General features: G+C 32.5%; 2 protein-coding genes across 2 annotated transcripts; both read left to right on the forward strand.

Moving 5' to 3' along the window:
• Positions 1-11986: 11986 nt before the first annotated feature.
• Positions 11987-14407, forward strand: LOC111370449 (U-box domain-containing protein 30-like). Its single transcript, XM_022992161.1, has one exon. The coding sequence runs from the start codon at positions 12408-12410 to the stop codon at positions 13746-13748; it is 1341 nt and encodes a 446-aa protein (XP_022847929.1). The 5' UTR covers positions 11987-12407; the 3' UTR covers positions 13749-14407.
• Positions 14408-14642: 235 nt separating this feature from the next.
• LOC111370450 (pectinesterase inhibitor-like) lies at positions 14643-15625 on the forward strand. Its single transcript, XM_022992162.1, has one exon. The coding sequence runs from the start codon at positions 14829-14831 to the stop codon at positions 15384-15386; it is 558 nt and encodes a 185-aa protein (XP_022847930.1). The 5' UTR covers positions 14643-14828; the 3' UTR covers positions 15387-15625.
• The last annotated feature ends 3882 nt before the right edge of the window (positions 15626-19507 follow it).

The raw sequence follows: 19507 nt of genomic DNA on the forward strand, positions 1-19507 counted from the left end.
ACCTCAAGTTTCTATTAATTTAATAAAACCCAAGAAAAAAATTGTTAAGTTGTTCAAAGTCTTTCGCTTGCGATAGGGATGTTTCGTATTTCTATCTTATATAATAATTTCTTTTCGTATTTTTACATTAGGTGTGGATAAAAGTATTGAACTGAATCAAAATCGGATTGAATCATCCATTTCGATAGTTATAGTTAAGTTCTAAACGATTCCAGATAGTAAATCTAAGAATCGAATGATTGAATCCGATTTTTTTATTCAAACATCTGAATCGAAAACTTGAAATGAATTGAACTTTTATTTTCTATTTTTTCAAATATTGAGGCTATAAACAACCACATGGAAGAATTATACGTTTTAAATAATATCAACTCCGCCTTTCTATATGGGGATAAAAATTAAATAATCTTACTGAAATTCTCACAACATATTTTTTCAAAAATTTGTAGAACTTATTCAAAAATTAAAAAAGAATTTTTTAATTCGATTCAATTTTATAATTATATTTAGAACCAAAGGTTATATTTATAAAATTACCATCCATTCTTGATTATGATAAATTATTCGGAATTGGACCATGTCCATCGCTCCTTTACATTTCGAAAAAAGGCAAGAGAGAAAGTTGAATGATTTGAAATGCAATCTTAATTAGATTTCAATGAGCACTGGATTTCACAAAATAATTTCCAACCCTATTTTGTAGAGTGATAAGTTCGAGTAAATGTCTTAATCGTCGGACCAACTCATTAAGGTTGTATGAATGTGTTTGTGTATTTTAAACAATAAATATTAGAGTGTGTTTGATTGTAAGTATGAAATTTGCATGAAACGAAAAAAAAAATCTAAGTAATTCAATTACCTAGAATTTATTTGCGTAAAAATTATTAATTAAATGTGTTTGATTAATTTAACGTTAACCTAAAAAATATTATACTTGTCCATTTTTTATTGATAGGTAGATGAGAGAGAGTGGATAGATGAAGGAGAGAAAGAAGGAGTGAATTCCCTGAAAAATAAAATTCTACTCTCCATATTCTTGATTTTGAAAAAAATATGGAATAATAGTAGGAAAATGTTTTTCACGAAAAAATGGCAATCAAACAGCACAAAAGTAAAAACTTGAATGACAAAAATATATTTTTCATGAAAAATATTGACAATTAAATGCATAATCAGTGTCACACAAGAGAGAAACACAGCTATTTAGAATAATGCAAGGCTCCATTATAGCAATTTTAACCTTTTTAAGGTCCTTAATGAAAGGTGCAAGATCCAATAAAGATTCAAATCTTTGATTTCAGGCACTTTAGACATAAAAATTTTCTCTCAAAAAACATTATTAGTCTAATTAATTATTGTTGTCTCCTCCATTTACGTGGGCCATAGGATAATGATATGAAAAACCTTTAAGTTACCCAAATGTAATTAGACGGTTTAGGTTCACTACTTGGTGTTGAACCCGTCAAGACGTTGGAATATAAAATTAGACAAGATAAACATGTTGACACAATTGGTACAAGTACTTGATGTTGATAGTACAAGTCTCATAAAACGTCATACTAACAACAAATTCATGTTGCCCCTTATGAGGTGGTCGAGTTGGTGAAGTAGATGAGCGCGAAAGTCTTTGATCGCGAGTTCAATTTTCCCTACTAACACTTGTTCGGTCGAGTTTGTCGTACCAACTTGCCTAGTACAGTTTACCTGACTGACATGGTTTGCAAGCAATTGCGTCACTTCGAGAGTTTACTCAATGTGTACTCGAAGGGTAGTTTGAGAGTGATTTTTCACTCCAAAAATTAATTTTTTTATTGTTATTTCACTATTTCAGCCGTAATTTTTTATTTTTTCTTTCACAAATAGCCCCCACTTTTCTCCTAAATGTTAAAAAATTAATTTTCAAAATTACTACTGAACAGACCGTGACAAAATCATGTTAACGTGGGACGAAACGGGATTAACAAAATGGTATTTAACCAGGGTGGGGCAAGGGGGTCCAGATTTGCCCCCAGCCCAATTACTTTGTAAGGGGGTAAAAAAAAAAAAAAAAAAAAAAAATAATAAATAAATGGATTTAATGATTTTTTTTTTCGAAATGGGATTTTCTTCTATATCAGTTCCGCATATATATTACATTTTTGTCTTTATTATTTTTTTTATTGCAATTTTATCATCAACATTTCATTAAATAATACATATTATCCTTAATTATTGATACCTTATATTTTCAAATAAGTAAAAAGTAAATTTAAAAATGCATCACAATATTTCTCATCATTTTGAACCACAAACACGTATTATATGGAGTGCGGGCCAAAACTATCACAAAAAACTAAATAACATAATAATTAATATAAGGTTGATGATAATAATATGACAACAAAAGTAAGGGCTTAAGTGTAAGATAACCAAAACCTAGATATTTAATAGTAATGGAACAAAAGAAGCTTGTTGTGACAATACTTTAACCATCCAATTTAGGTGCGGTTAAATGAATCATGCAATTTTACCTTTAATTAAACCTATCACATAGTGTCACACTGGTACTAAGTAGTATGATTTGAAATGAAATTAAAATTTTAGTTGAAAGCAAAGAAAAACTTAGCACTTAAATTTGTCAATAATTTACAAATGAGTAATGTTATTCAGCAAAATTAGTATAAAACATCAAATTAAGTTGCAACTATTTAATATTAAATTATGAATTTACTTAAATGTAATATCTCGTAATTCATTTAAGAGGTATTTTCACAAATGTCTAATTTTATGGGTGTTAATTGAAAAATGTCTACTTTTTAAATTTAGCACTAAATTGTCTATTATGCCCTTTATAAAAAAAAGCAATTTATTTATTTTTTCAATTTGTTGGGGATTTCGAGAAGTAGTTTTCATGAAAAGTTATATTAAAATAATGTTTTCGACATTTCAAATGTCATTCTCGATATTTGAATCTCTAGAATGACATTTCATTTCGAACATGACAATTCTCTACACTTAAAATGTAATTCTCGACGTTTTTGTGTCACTGAGAAAAATAGCATTAATTGTGATTTGACATGTGCACTTTTAAAATAAATATGACGGGTTATGTGTCAAAAATATATTGGTCAATAAATTTTTTTGTAAATATGTCCATTTCTTGTCTTTGTATAAAATCATAAATTGTTGACAAGGGTATTTTGGTCCAAAATATTTCAAACTGGACATTTTTGCAAGAATTTGTGAAAGTGGATATTTTTACAAATGGACATAAAAAAGTGGACATTTCAAGCAATTTCCTTTTCATTTAATTGGATGAATCAAGTGTGATAATCTAGATTGATGTTCCAACATTACTGGTATCAGATAGAATTATTCTTTACGATACGTACACGTGCACATGCATGCACGCGCGCTAGAGCCAGGCAATAACAGGTTTACATTAAATAATAATTAATGAACCCAAATTAATTAAAAAGTTGGCAGTATTTGAATGGGTCCAAGTGAAAGCAAAATGGCGAGTCAAAGTAAGAGGACCCGATGAAGCCGAACGTACAGTCAAAGCAAAGCTGTCACGGTCAACTAATCATGGGGACCCACCTCTTGGAAATTCCAACTCTTTTTATTTTTTAAAAAATAATATTTTATGAAATTCGATAACTTGGGAATTTCGAGGGAGTCGGACTCGTATTCCTCGTCCTCGCGCGGGACCACATGAATTCCGCGTGGAAAAGGACCATTCTACCCATTTTTTAATCTTGAATTATCGAAGAAATATTTAGTGCTTGTTTGATAGAGATTTTAATAATTGATTTTTTGATTATTAAAGATAAAGTGGATCTTGCCTATGAGAATAGAATTCAAAAATGACGGCTGATTTAGGATATAGCAAACAAGATCTTACAAATTTAGCTCCCGTCCCCCATTATTCTAATTTATAATTTTTGAATAATATTTTTTAAGAATGTGTAGTTAAAAAAAAAAATGAAAATTTTTTAATTCACGTGTAATATTATTTTATGAAAGATTATATAATTGAAAATAAGAGAAAGAAAATTATAATTTGAAATAATGAGAGGCCAGATGGGGGCTTAATTTTAAAAATTCAAAATCAATATCAAGAAAATTGTAAAACTCGATTATTTTACTTTCTGATTCACATAAAAGCCACTTGAGAAAAACGTTTTGATAAGGATAAGTTCTTGATTGAGTCCATGACTTAGAATAAATTTTGTAAAAAATGATGTTTTGAAGAATGTACGGTTAAAAAGTCAATTTTTTTTTAAAATTTGCATGTAAATTATTTTACAAAAGTGAATGTGTAGTTTGAAATTAATTTGGAGAAGAACGGATTTTAAATAATGATTCTCAAACTTGAATTAAATATCACTAACTTCGAATTCGACCTCTATGTCCAAATGATTCTATATCTTCAAGTTATTACAATTTATTACGCTGGCTAAAAGATTTATTGAGACGATGTTTGATTCCCATTTTTTTTTAAATATATTTTTCTCTTCTTCTTTTTTTCAATCACATATTTTTCATTAAAATAATATTACATGCAAATTAAAATTTTTTTTTTTTAATCATACATTCTTTAAAAAGAATTGGCTCAAACAAAATGAAATTTTCTAAAATAATGCAAATCCACAATAGTTTTTATCACTATTCTAGGGAACATATTCTCCTAGTAAGATAGCCAGTGATTGGGGACAAAATTGTCATTTCAGATGTACACTTTACTGGAGTCCACAAAATGAATTTGTCTGAATTGAAAATCAAGGCGAGAAATTACATGGCACTGCACGTGTAACACGTGAACCCCCACATTATATTATCGGTATTTATCAGTCGTCTCCAGTAATTTTATTTGTTCTGACAGAAAAAATTAAAAAAATAATAATACTTATTTTAATCAGCGTCCGTAATAGTTATCCTTACGTGACATCCTGTTATTCGTAACATTGATTTTCTAAAATTCTATTGATTCAAATAACAAGCTAATACCTTAAACAATAAAATGCCACGTAAGATGTCTACTGAAATCGCGACTATAAATAATATTATTTGCTTAAATATCTTTAATATTTTAATCTTCTGTATTGACTCATTAAAGAAAAGCTGAACATTTTCAATGCTTTTTCATGGCTTGGGATTTTGCAAACCGTACAATATGGTCATTGCAATTAGAGCTGAACATGATCTGACCTGGTTTGGAACTCGAAACTTTTTAGTATTTAGTTAGTGAGATCATCAAATCCAAATTTAATTATAGAATCATTTGTGTTCGATTCCATTTGATTCTCGAACTTCGTACTACAGTTAAATTTTTAATATTTACAAATTTACATTTATTCAACTAATGACATGTACAATTACCAATCTTATGTGTCTTTTGCATTTCTCTTTATTGAGTTTTTCATAAATTCGATTGTTAAAATTACAGAAAGAGGAAGATAACAAGTTCATAATAATTAAAAGAGGCGTTGTCTAGCTTCATTTCGATTTCTCCAGAACGACAAAAACATCACTACAATAGAATAATAGATTTGGGTAAAACTTAAATCAATTTGATTAAGTTGAGGTTGGATTGAAAATTAGAAATAGGAAAATCATATTTTGGTTTGAGCTAAATTAATTAGTTAACAAATTTATCTTTAAAAAATAATTTGTTTTATTTAAAATAAATTAATTAAAAAATTAGAGATTTGACTCTTAATCTAGAACCGAGAACCGAATCAAAGTCGTCGTTTTTTTATTCAAATACTCATTTGGGTATTTAATTTAAACAAAATCGCTCGATTCGATTCAATTCGCGGTCCAATTCGAAAGTTTTGTCCAGCCCTACTTGCAATCAAAGTTCTTGATAGAATCATTTTTACTCTAGATGTTTTTTTAATCTTCTGCATCAGTTCTCAACATGAATTGAGACGCAGTGTTTGACAATCTGACCAATGCTTCTTCCAATTTAAACATTTGTTCTTGATTTTGAAAACTCGATGATTTATTTTGTGCTGGATCTGGGAAATCTATGTATTATTTTATAAAATTTCAATTGTTTTTACAACTTGAATTGTAGGTGTTGGAGAATGGATTAATTTGTTGTCTCAAAAAATTCAGCATTTAGGGTCCGTTTGATTGCAAAGATGAAATATGGGTGAAAAGAAAACGAATTCTAGATAATTGAATTACCAAGAAATTGTTTTACTAGGAATTGTCAATTATTGTGTTTGATTGGTATAATTTTTCACGTGAAAAATGTTGAAATAAAAGTATTTTTTGATGTTCATTTGACTTTGTTTTACATGAACTTGTCATTTAAAGAATAAAATTTACTGGTATTAGGGATAAAATTTATTTCCATTGCAAGAAAAGCAAAAACTAAGGAAATCATCTATCTTTTGGTGTTCGTTTGGCTTGTTTTACATGGAAATTGTCAATGAAAAGAAAATATTATTATTTTTTTTTTACAATTATGGATAGAATTTGTTTCCACTGCCCAAAAAATAAATAAATATAAAAATAAAAATCGACAACAAGCTAGAAAATCAATTCTCATCAAAGAAAAACCAAAAAAATGTTTAGGTGGCAAGAAAACCAATTATCTCGGAAAAATATGCTATCAAACAGTTAATGTTGGAATTTGAATTCCATTTTCCATGAAAAATAACGTGCTATCAAACATGCCCTTAGTTTTCTTCATTTGGTGATTGCACAAACGGGCTTCCCATATTGCAATATACAGCTGCATGATTTTCTCCATGATTGTCACACTTTGGTCCTAACGTTTGAATTGCATTAACTTATGGATTCTGTTACATAAAGCAATGAACCCAAAATATAAAAGAATAGTCAAGAAAATGTTAATACAAAATTACAGAACAAATCTGCTTTTAGCCTTTCAACCGAAACTCAAACCAAAAGGCATCGAAGATGAAGGCCTTTCACATTAGGGCTCAGACTCATGAGAAAAATCAGGTTTGTAACCGTTTGTATAACCCACATGATCCACCCAAACCTTAAGGCTTTCCTCTATCGGATTAAAGGAAGCCACTAGGGTAAGAACACACAACAACCCTTCTAATAGACTAAGTATTTTAGTTTCACAAAGAAAAATCACCTAGAAATCAGGGTTGGAAGAGTTTCAAAGAAATTCTCACACGACTGTGCAAGAAAAGAAAAGTGACGATCCAACTGATTAAGGCAACCAAGGTCACATATTTATACCCAAAAAAGCCAGCCATTGATCAAGATTTCATCCAACAGTTAAGGGGCTCCCAAGAATTGAAGAGGATACGTTTTTGGGCTGCATTATAAACGCCTCACCTCAAAACACGATTTTAAATCTTTTGGGCCTGGTGAATTAAGTCACGTTATAGGGCAAGAGCCTGGATATTAGTTGAAAACAGATTTTGGGCTTTAGCCCATTTTGTCATCACAACCCAGAAAGTCATTCGGCGTTACAGTCGAACAGATTCATAGTAATATCATCATCTTTCTTTGTCAATGATGCACTTGAGCAGAGATGACTATTATTGTCTCGACCACCTGAAATCTACAACTAGCTTTCCACTTGAATGATCTAAAGGCTACAATGCACTGGTGGCTGCCAAAACCTCTGTTACTTCATAAGCTTCACATGATGTCTTCTTACAGATTGATCCATCACAACATAGACTAATGATTCATTTCCAAGTTGGATTTAGCCCAATGTAGAAATATTAGACTTGAAGTCATTTTTTGTAATCCACGTTGTGGACACGGTTTGAGCAATCCCTTGTACCTCTCGCAGCTTGATGTGACATTTCGAATCATGTTGAGCAAATATAGTGATCTCATCTCTCGGTCTGACAATCTTCTTTGGCTGGAAGAATTTAGTCATGATTTTGGGTAAGATAATCTAAGTGTTTATGCTATTTGGTGGGAACGATTACAACTACTCTTTTGGAGCTTTCATCAAAGTATATGAGAAAAAAATCAATCAAATTGCATCATTGGGTACGCCTGTATACTCAAATGATTTGTACATATCCGAAAACCTAAAAATATGAGTATTTGGATTTTTGGATTGCTGTTCGGCTTGCCCAAACATTGAAGTGCATTCTGAAACATGTTAATGGATTAATGGATTGATTGGTACCATCAACTCTCACATAAGCCTATAATTTTTCTAAATTGCCATTGCAATTGGATTTTCTGTGTTTTCGAACATTGTGATTTCACTTTTGTGCTTCTTTCCGTTCTCTCTGTCTTAACTTGAATGTAATGTCAATCTCCGAATCAAATTGAGCTAGACCATCATGTCTTGAACTTTGCATGGAAGAAGGTCAACAAGAAAGAAGAAAAAATTTTAAATTTGGAAGAAATATTTAGAATGGTACCAATTGTTTTCAAAATACATTTTTCTTTCTTTTATTTTCAACCACACATTCTTTATTAAAATAATATTACACGTAAATCAAAAACTTTTTTTTAATTTTTCAACCACACATTTCACATCAATTTACTATTCAAAAATTCATTTTTACGTAAAAATGTTTCTCAAGAACCCTCTAAAAGTCTAAAATAAAGAAGTTTGAATTACATCTAAAAGTAAATGGATTCTAGCTAATAAATATAATTTCAGGCAAAGATGCCAAAAGTTTTTTTGATAAACTATTATTATTATTATGATAGGAGAACCCGCAGCCACTACTGTTTGGGTGCGTAATGGGTAAAACCTCAAGCTAATACAATAGTCTACAAACCACGTTAACCAGGTAAACCGCACTAGAAAGTTCGGTGCGATAGACTCAATCTAAAAAATGTTGGTATAGGGAATCGAACTCGTGATCAAAGACCACCCCATGAGGGGTAAGTAACATATTGTTACCACGAGGAGTGTATATTTAATTTAGTCTCTATTAGTATCAACTTAAATTGAATAGTGAGTTTGGTTGATTATTATGATAGTCAATTAAACTAACTATTTGGAAAGTTTTTATGAAATTTAATTGATGAAAATATTAGGATTTCAAATCCCTCCTATATATATATATATATATATATATATATATATATATATCTCACAATAAAATTTTATTAAATAAAATATAAAGTCAAATATAATTTAATACTCCCGAAAAGAAAACAATATCTTCAAGTTGCAATGCTTTTTGGGCATTAAGTGGTTTGCCGTATGAAATGTGAACGAAGAGCGAACAATTTTGACTGATGGATTGAGTGGATTATTTAAAATAATTATTGGTAATTGACAACCAAATTATTAGAATCATGATATATCTTAATAATTTGGATATTTAAATTGTAATTTATCTAACATATGATCTTTTCGACCAATTCTCGGCATTTTTTTAAATGTTTAGATTTGATTTTTATTGCATTTAGAATATTGAAACTTAAACCAAATCGGTTTGAGCATATTTGAGAAGTATTTATAAATGGTATTAATGATAAATATATAGAATTAATAATGGATAAGTGGGCAGTTTTTATGATCTTTCGAAATATGTGGATAAAGTGTGACTTCAATATTCGTAAACAATTTTTTAAAACTTATTTTTTTCAAACTCACTTTTAACTATACATTCTCAAAGTAAAATAATTTTGCACTTGAATTCATAATTTTTTTTTTAATACACACCTTCCAAAAAAAAAAAAAATTTATTCTAAAAAATATACATTTACATGTTCTTAAATTAAAATCAGGGAAAAATTCATATATCAGATGTATAATATAGATCAATTCAAAACTCAGACAATAAGTTTAGATTTTCAAATATAGGTATAACTAAATAATTAAATATATTTAATTAATTAAATATATTAAGATCACGATTATAGAATTAATGGTCACAGTTACATATTTATTGATCACATATTATAAAATTAATTGGTCATAAAATATTTTTTGATTACAAATTAAAAATGTTATAGGTCACCAAATTTATTTATCATAATTTTAACTATCACAAAATTTCAAATTATTTGGTGTAACTATCATAATTTTAACTATCACAAAAACCCATAGAGCCACAGATGGCCAACAGAGCCAACGATTTACAAAGTATGAGCTTCAACTCCACCACCACAACCATCGTCATAGGCATCCACCGCTCTACCAATTCTAGGTCGGCACAACCACTTGAACCTCTTCCTCTGCCTACCATTTCTACCCTCCTCCACCGTCGTTAAACCTTACTCTACTACCACTCTTCCGGTGACCCAAGTGGGACTCCATCCGTCTCTTCCATTGCCTATCCCTCTTCGGTCTTACTTTCTCTACCGCTTCGGCTCCAGCAATATCAAATCCGCCTACTTAGCTAAACTTAAGTCATCGTCCTTGGAAGAGCAACCTAAACCTTCCCCGACAACTCTCTTCCCGGCTAAGGTTATGGACAAGAAGGAAGTCGTGAGCCATAATAAAAAAAAAAAAAAAAGGTTATATCAGCTTCACCAAGCAGCGACGCAAGTCATGGGAGGCAACAGCGATTTCGATCGATGGGTAGAGAGAGAAGGATAAAGGGAAAAGACGCGCGAGAGAATAGTTATGGAAAAGAATTAGGGTTTGACAATTTAATTTAGTTTGGATGTGGTTATATCTATTAATTTATAATATAATTATTATTATTAAAATATTAAATTGTCACTTGATTTTTGATTAAATATACTTCATATCTAATTTTTGACGTGTGATTTTTAAATATATGCTCTAGTATAATTTTCCCTTAAAATAATTACATTGATAGGGCTCACTTTACATCAGATAACTTTCGTTAAATTTAGACAAAAAATATTTTCTTAATAAATTTTGATAAAAAATTGATAAAATATATGATTGAAAATTTGATAAAAATTGTAAACTTATGAAATGTGTAATTGAAAAGGAGAACCCGTTCTTTTTGGTTTGGGGTTTTCTAGAATTTGCAAGCGAGAACTTCTTTCTTTATTTGGTATACCTATTTGAATGAAGATACTCAAAGGATTATTAATGGAGATTCTGTAAAGTATTTAACAGGATGGTATGAACTGTCCAAACAAGAATTATTGAACAGAGATAGCCGATTCAGATGTTCACGACCAAGAATTCATTATGAACTGAGCATGGCTAGTGCTTTTACAAGAAATTTCTATCACATTGCGATATTTTATTACATCGTTGAATGGGTTCATTCGAAAAAATTAGATGTATTTTGATATAAGATTTCAATTCTTCCATATTTTAGCAGAAACATATTGTTTCATGGAGTTAGATTTTATCTATTCCACACATTTAACTAAGATTTCAAAATTTTGAAAAATAAATAAATAAATCAAGTTGATTTCCCTAAGGAAAATACTTTTAACGTTGTCCCATATCCTTTTCATTTTCAAATATTTTTATGAATAGATGTAGATCTCGGATCTATGAATGAAGATATTCTCGAAACTCACACAAATTTTGATTTCAGTTTTGGATTTGACGACGTTTTGTTGTAGCTCTAAGTAAAATGTATTTTTTTGAAATTAAAGAATACAGAATAAATTCAAAATATCTGAATAACGGAAGAGCACATCACCGGCCAAGACCTGCCCAGTCAAAGCGACACGGGAAAAGGCCGAGGAGTACGGTCAAAGCAAAACTGTCACGGTGGTCAAGTGTTTACTGTTTAGATGCATCTTTTTGATTAAATTAATCTAACAAAAAATTATTTCTCCAATCTTTCGAATATTTGGCGATTCCAAGACGATATTTTTTTCCACAAATCATTACTTTATTTTTCCAGACTCAAAGCAGCATAGTTTCTGGCCCCAGAACCAAAGAGAAAAGTAGACCCCTCAGCAGAGGAGCCCTTTGCTGGAGACTTCGGTCAAGTCCTCTGTTTCTCTCTTTTCTGCCCCTTGAATCCTCATCTCCAGTTATATTTGGTCTGGGTATCCACTTTTTTCTTCACTCGTGTTTTATTTTTGTTGAATATTTGATATTTTTGTGTCTAGATTTACACTGAGTCCCATCTCACTTGTGTTATACTTTGGTGAAAGTTTGATTTTTCTGTGTTGAGATTTGCATTGATTCCCATCTTTTTTGCATGATTCAACTCTTTTTTGAGGCTTGAATGGGAAGAAAGATTTAATTTTTTTGGGAAGAGTGTTGATTGTGAATACTCCATGATTTGTTATATGATGATGGTGATGAGTCTTTTGACCACGAAAAGAGAAAATTAGAAAAAGTGAAATTAGAGAGAGAAGGTTTGCCCTTTGACAGCGAGCATTATAGCTCTTTCCGGGAATTTTCAAATTTTTTCTTTTTCACATCTCTCGTGTGTAGTTGTTAGATGTAATGTGCTTTCTTGAAAGGCTGTTGATGTGGAGATTTTGGAGAGTCTTTTTACAAAGGATTTGTGTCATTCAATAATTGGGTCATTTGAGAGGAGGTGTTCAACAAAATGCCTATGTATCAGCCTTCAAAGAGAGATGGGCTGGTTGGGTTTGAGGGTGGGCATATCTTAGATCTGGACACTGCCGTCAAAAATGGAGTCTTGGGCGAAGTTGCAGTTGGGGGTTTTGGTGGAGGGGTAGGAGAAAAGTTGGATCTGAAGAAAATGATAGAAGAGCTAAATTTACCCGAAGTTCCACCAGTGTTTATTTGTCCCATTTCTCTTGAACCAATGCAAGACCCTGTGACTCTTTGCACTGGGCAAACCTATGAGAGATCCAACATTCTCAAATGGTTCAGTTTGGGGCACTACACTTGTCCCACTACAATGCAAGAACTTTGGGATGATACAGTAACTCCAAACAGGACCCTTAATCATTTAATCTATACTTGGTTCTCTCAGAAGTATTTGCAAATGAAGAAAAGATCTGAGGATGCACAGGGAAGGGCAACAGAGCTTCTCAATACCCTGAAGAAGGCAAAAGGTCAGGTTAGAATACAAGCCCTTAAGGAACTTCATCAAGTTGTGAAGGATCATGCCACTGCTAGGAAGTCTGTGGTTGACGAAGGTGGAGTTGTTCTTCTTTCAGCTTTACTTGGTCCCTTTACTTCGTATGCTGTAGGCTCTGAAGTTATAGCAACTCTTGTGAACTTGACTCTAGATTCTGAGTCGAAAACGAATTTGATGCAGCCTGGAAAGGTGTCATCAATTGTCGATATTTTGAATGAAGGATCTATTGAAACAAAAGTCAATTGTGTTAGGTTAATTGAAAAACTGATTGAAGAGAAGGATTTTGAAGTGGAAATTCTCTCTAGTCATAGCTTGTTGGTTGCTTTGATAAGACTGGTGCGAGATAAGAGACACCCAAACGGACATTTATCCGGGCTTGGCCTTCTCAAATCAATTTGCTTACACCATCAAGTTAGGAATTTGATTGTGAGAATTGGTGCTATTCCTCAATTGATGGAACTGTTATCTGGCTTGAGTCCAGATAGCTTGGAATTAGCTCTTTTCATTTTGGATGTCCTGTCGTCTGTCCCTGAAGGTAGACAAGCTTTGAAGGATTGTTCGTACACTGTACCGATTATGGTCAAACTACTTATGAGAGTTTCAGAAAGCTGTACAGAATATGCACTTTCGATCTTGTGGTCTGTGTGCAAACTCTCCCCTGATGAATGCCCATTAATAGCCGTGGATGCCGGTCTTGCAGCAAAGCTTCTTCTTGTCATCCAGAGTGGTTGCAGTCCAACACTGAAGCAACGAGCTGCTGAGCTTTTGAAGCTCTGCAGTCTGAATTATTCAGATACTATCTTCATTTCTAAGTGTAAACTGACCAGAACAATCCAATGAAGACAAACCTTGGTTGTTCCTGTACCCACATCAGCTCCTTTGTTAATGGTCAAAAGGAGGCGAAGGCCTTTCAGAGTTGAAGGGTTCAAGCTACGGTCTCAGGTTATTCGACAAGTAATATGCAAAATGTGGTGTCGAGATTTGAATTCGGTTTCCCATATGTATTACTTTCTGTTAGCAAATCGAGATACATGAAGAGACATAATTCATGTAAATGTAAGGGCACACCCTGCTTTGTTGAACAGTTGGCTCTGGCATAAGTTTCTTAATAAGCACTGGAAAGTACGAATGGTTGTGAAACCGAGCTCTAAAAATGGTTTCATTTGTAAAGGGATAAAGAAAGCCTGGAAAGGTGCAAGTTACTTTGTATCCAGACTATACTTACAACACCGAATTGAGCTTGCAATTTCAATTGTAATCGTTCAGCAGCTGCTTTCAGGAATCTCTTGTGAATCTCTTGTCCAATGGATTCGAGGTCCTTGATATTTCGTCTCGACTATGTATAAGTTTTGTTTTGGCCTTGTAGAGTGTAGAAAAAGGTTGCTATTTGGCCGTTTAACATCCATTCAATATGCACATTAATTTCCAATTTCTGCTCATTTTGATATTATTTGCACAGTTTCAAAATTTTGTGTTATCTGCTCCCCTTTATGGTTCTATTTTCTGAGAATTTCTAATCCCAATTAAAATGCTGCAATTCTGCAAGCTGTGTAAAACTGCAGGCGCCATTTATGGAATGCTTTTTAAGTGCTGGTTTGATACCAGTTGTCTACCTGTGTTTTGAGTATCATTGTAATGCTTCTGCACTTGCACGTGTGAATCTATCCACTTGGTTGATGCTTTTTCTCTGGTGAAATAATATATGCATTTTCATTTTTTTGTGAATCAGCTGCAATCTTTTTGAGGTTTAATGTTTTGTAACAGAATGTAATTAAGGCTGTATAATGAAGATAAAATTAATTAGTCACTTGAGTTAATCTTCATAACCGAAACATAACTGAGTTAATCCTGAGAATTATTATATAAAGAGGCGCTCAACAAACAAGAAAACCAGAGGGCTCAGGAAAAAAGAAGTGAAAAATGGCTTTTTTCTTGCACAACATCACGTGTACGATAATTTCCGTGGTCCATTTTTTCTTGCCTGTAAATGTGATTCCATCTTCAACGTGCTACTCACCGGTGGAAGTGGATCTCCAGCAGATTTGCGACAAAACCTTTAACTCTTTAGAGTGTTTGAATCAGTTTAAATCAGATCCCAGAAGCTTGAACACAGATATAAAGGGCCTAGCAGGAGTTTCAGTCGACCTGGCCTTGAACAAAGCCAATACAGTCCACACCCAGTACAATCAACTTTACAGTGACACCAAGGATTCTAATTTGCAGGAAAAATATATTACTTGCTCCAAGAGTTACAATGATGCTATTCGTGATCTTGAAACTGTGAAGAAGTATTTGGATGATAATCGTTATGAGCTCATTCCTGTTGAAATAAATGATGCTCTACAAGAAGTGAAGAGTTGCGAAAATGCTTTCAAGAGGGATCCATTCGACCCTGCCCGTATGGATAACCACAACGATGAATTCAAGCTTCTTTGCTACATGGTCAAGGTTACTTCTAGCAGTTTGATCCAGAACTAGTAACCATATTTGCGCATTGTCTCAAGCAGTGCAGCAGCCAGTATGAGTCCAGTGGGGGCAGTTGCTCCCATTGGATGCTGGAGGGAATTTATTTGGTCACTGAAGTCTGAACTTGTGATTGTTCTAAAGCCATTTTAGAATGGCATATTTTCCAATAACAGTTTTATTTCTCTAATAGTGTTGCTGCTGTTAGTTTTTATAGGATCAAGGTTCATGGGAAATCCCCACCCATGAATTAAGTTTAGTTTTTTATACACTCCTGATTTCTTGAATTATTTCACGTTGTTATTGTTTGTAATAGATGCTCGACCGATGCTCTTACAAGCCATAAATGGTATAGCTGTCCAGTGTCGTGTTTATATTTGGAGTTCATTGTTTTGCAATTGGAGTTGTGTATGCCCCCCATTGTGGTGCATGAGGATAGGCATTTGTTTTTTCAGGATACAATGGCTAAAAGTAGCCGACTAACACCTTGTCACTGTTTTAGGCGAAATGAGAATGCTTATACTTCTATCACCGAGCTTGAACAAAAAAACTATCTAAGCTAGGCTCTCGTGATTTCAATATGGTGGTTGCAACGACACTGTGTCTAAGTACTTGTTGAAGTCGATTGTAGCTTGTTTGTCTACAAGGGAATACGATAAATCGAAGTTTATAGAGGAAATTTCACAAAATGTCTATTTTTTCTAGTCATTTGTAAAAATGTCCACCATTGCTAAAATGTCTAATTTGGAAGAATTTAGACCAAAATACCCTTATTAACAATTTATAATTCCACGCTAAGACAAAAAAAAAGGACATTTTGTAATATTGTTATTGGCCAATAAAATTTTGACACATAACCTGTCGTATTTATTTTTAAAAAGTATACATGTCAAATCACAATAAATGATATATTTTTCATTGATTCAGAAATGTCGAAAACGACATTTTTAAATGTAGAGAAATATCATATTCAAAATAAAATGTTATTCTAGACAAATGAAACGGTGTTCAAATGTTGAGAATGATATATGAAATGTCATTATTTTAATGTAGCTTCTCATGGAAGCCACTTCTCAAAATTCGTGACAAATTGATAAAAAAATCAAATGTCGAAAACGACATTTATTTTCGACATTTAAAATGTCGAGAATGTCATTCCAAAATGTAACTTTTCATTAAGGGCAAAATAGATAAGTTGGCACTAAATTCAAATGAGTGGACACTTTTCAGCTCATACTTTTAAAATTGGACATTCTTAAAAATGCCCCAAGTTTATATTATCTAGTTCAGCAACAATCGATTTCTTCTTTTCTATTCCTTTTTTCTTCTCCCTTTTTTTCTATAGGGGAGTGGAACTGTAAAGAATAAATTACAGGATCTCACATATCTGGGTGCAAAAAGAAACACTAGAGCTTGCAAAATACTGGCATGTAATTTGAAAATGATCCTGTGGATTAGTTGAGATTGAAAATATTTGTATCAACCGAGGAAAATGGAGAAGAAAATTCCAGAAATTATAATCAAGAAGATGAAACAAAGAAGATGAAGAACACAACGAACATGAAGGCTTGAACGCGTAATCGCTGTCCTCAAACTATATTTGCCTCCTCTCGGGATTGTTTGAGATGCTTAAGGATTTTGGTAAATGGTTTGTAGAATTATATCAAGTTTTGTAAAGGATCTAGCACTAAAGCATAAGCGGGATCCTCCAAAACTTTAAGAACACAAGGAAGAATTGAATATGAATGAGAAATCAAGTGTTTGATTTAATGTGGAATAATATTTGGATCACTAGGGGTTTTTCTCATGTTTGTAATGGTTTTTCATACCCTTGAAATGATTACAAATCACCTATATATAGCCATGAAACAAGGCTATGTGAAGTGGTGCCAATTCATAATTGAAAAACCGCCAATTTCAAACCACAACCGCCTCCAATGGTCACTCTGGAACTACCATGCAACCGCATGGTATAACTCCATACGGTCGCATGAAGTACTCGAAACTGGGCTTCCATTCTCGGGTGATGGACATGCGACCGCATGGCCAAAGTGCCTTGCGGTTGCATGGCACATGTAATAGGCCTCCGATTGGTTTTTCATTTTGCTTTTGTTCCACTTCCATTCCACTTCTTTTTTCCATTGAATTTTTAAACAACAATTTCAACAATCCCCCACTTGTTCGAAATTCAATTAAAAAACCTCATTTTCAAATCATAGATACTCATGCATAAGGACTAGATATCTTTCGATTTGAATCTAGCCATAGTGTAATCCAAACAAAGTATAGTTGGAATCAAAGGTAGTCGTAGCTTTGAACTAGTTATTCTATGTGAGAATACCAGTTCGAACACACACATAAGTACCACGTGTTCTCAAGTTCCTCATAACTTGCTTAATGCTGTTATGGCCTTGCGCTTATCCTATTCACTAAACTTTTAAGAGAGAAACTCGAATTCTCACTTGAAGCGGCACCACCTCGAAGTTTGTTTAGATGAAATTCTTCTAGTACCTTTGTTGCTTTTAGAAGTACTTGTGTTTTAGCACTAAACTTTGTTAAGAGCTTTAATGCTCAACCCTTACTTCAGTAACAACCAGCATTATTTTACTTAGGAGAGGGTCAATGCAGATTTCAATAATGCTGAAACCATCCCATATATCGAATCACTTATTTTTACCCTTTGAACCCATGGATTACCTTTTGAGTAATGACAGGTAGGATTGCCGTCATTAGTGGACCTTTATAGTTAGGAGTTTCAACCCCATCCTACTCGAAATAGATACCACTAAAATTTTATTTAGTGGTCTAGTTAAAGGATCCGCTAAATTCTCTTCGGAAGTTATTTCACCTTTGATAATTTGCATGTGACGTCACCTCTGAGACTTATATTTATTGATTTTTAAAACACAGTTGGGTGATTTTCATTAATTCATTACACTAGTCAATCACTTCTATTTGTGGATTTTTATACTTGGGTATTCACATATCATCATTGAATCATTACAATGATCTTCAATGAATATTTTTTAAATATTCCATGGGTTTTGCAAGCGCCACAATCAGCCTTTACCCATTTAATCCACCTTAGACTTAGTGTGTTTCATCCTTACAAAGTGTTCTCTACCTTTCTCCATCATAGATGTATTTCTATGATTAAAAGGTAAAGGATACGGTGACTTTTTAAACTAAGTTACCCCGCCAATTCATCAAAATAGGAATTCTTATGCAATCTTGTAATGTTGCATCCATATATCTTTGGACTTTTCATATAAGTTCATAAGATTAATGTTTACCCCAATATTTCGGGTTATACTCGAACTTAGAGTTCCTCAATATGTCAACCCCAATATTTGGGATTGTACTTGAACTTCGAGTATATTAACTCTTTCATAGTTCATTCACTTATCACTTTGATAATACTCGTGAAAGTTTTAAGTATTTCAGATAGTGATTGTTAAGTCACAATGTACTTTTAATTCACTATCTTTAATTTTGATCGCACCATTTAATCAAGGTCATCTCATAGACCACTAATGCCTTTTCAAGCATAAACCAACTCAATTGGTTCCACATTTGAAGAGAAATTCAATTAATAAATAAGACCATGCTTCTTGTTTCACAAGAATTGCACTTTGCCACTTTCACAAGACAAAATTATATCATTTCGAATAATAAGACATATATTTACCTTATTCACATTTGGATAAAATCACATTTTGTCATATTTGTATACAAACACGATTTTGCATAAGATTCTCTCACTTAATTTTGGCTATCAACATTTCAATAGAACATGAAATCAATCATCAAGTTATCAAGTGATTCTCATATTCCAATAGAACAAGTAGTCACGAAATTTCATGTGCTTCCAACAAATGGTAGGCATCCTTACACATCCTTAGACCCATTAAAGATTAATAAGCTGGTCTCAAAGCATAAATATGGATGTACTTTACTTGCACATCGAAGTCCATAAACCAACATAATGGCAAATACACCGTGCAACAAATGATGCCCTACAGAAACATGTGGGCTACTCAAGTGGGTTCGTGTATTATCCAAGCAAATGTGACAGCCTATATATTGGAATTAATCACTGAATAACAACCATGATCAAATAGATCTTTAGCCACCAC

This window comes from Olea europaea, chromosome 21 (assembly GCF_002742605.1).
Source record: "Olea europaea var. sylvestris chromosome 21, O_europaea_v1, whole genome shotgun sequence".
NCBI lineage: Eukaryota > Viridiplantae > Streptophyta > Magnoliopsida > Lamiales > Oleaceae > Olea > Olea europaea.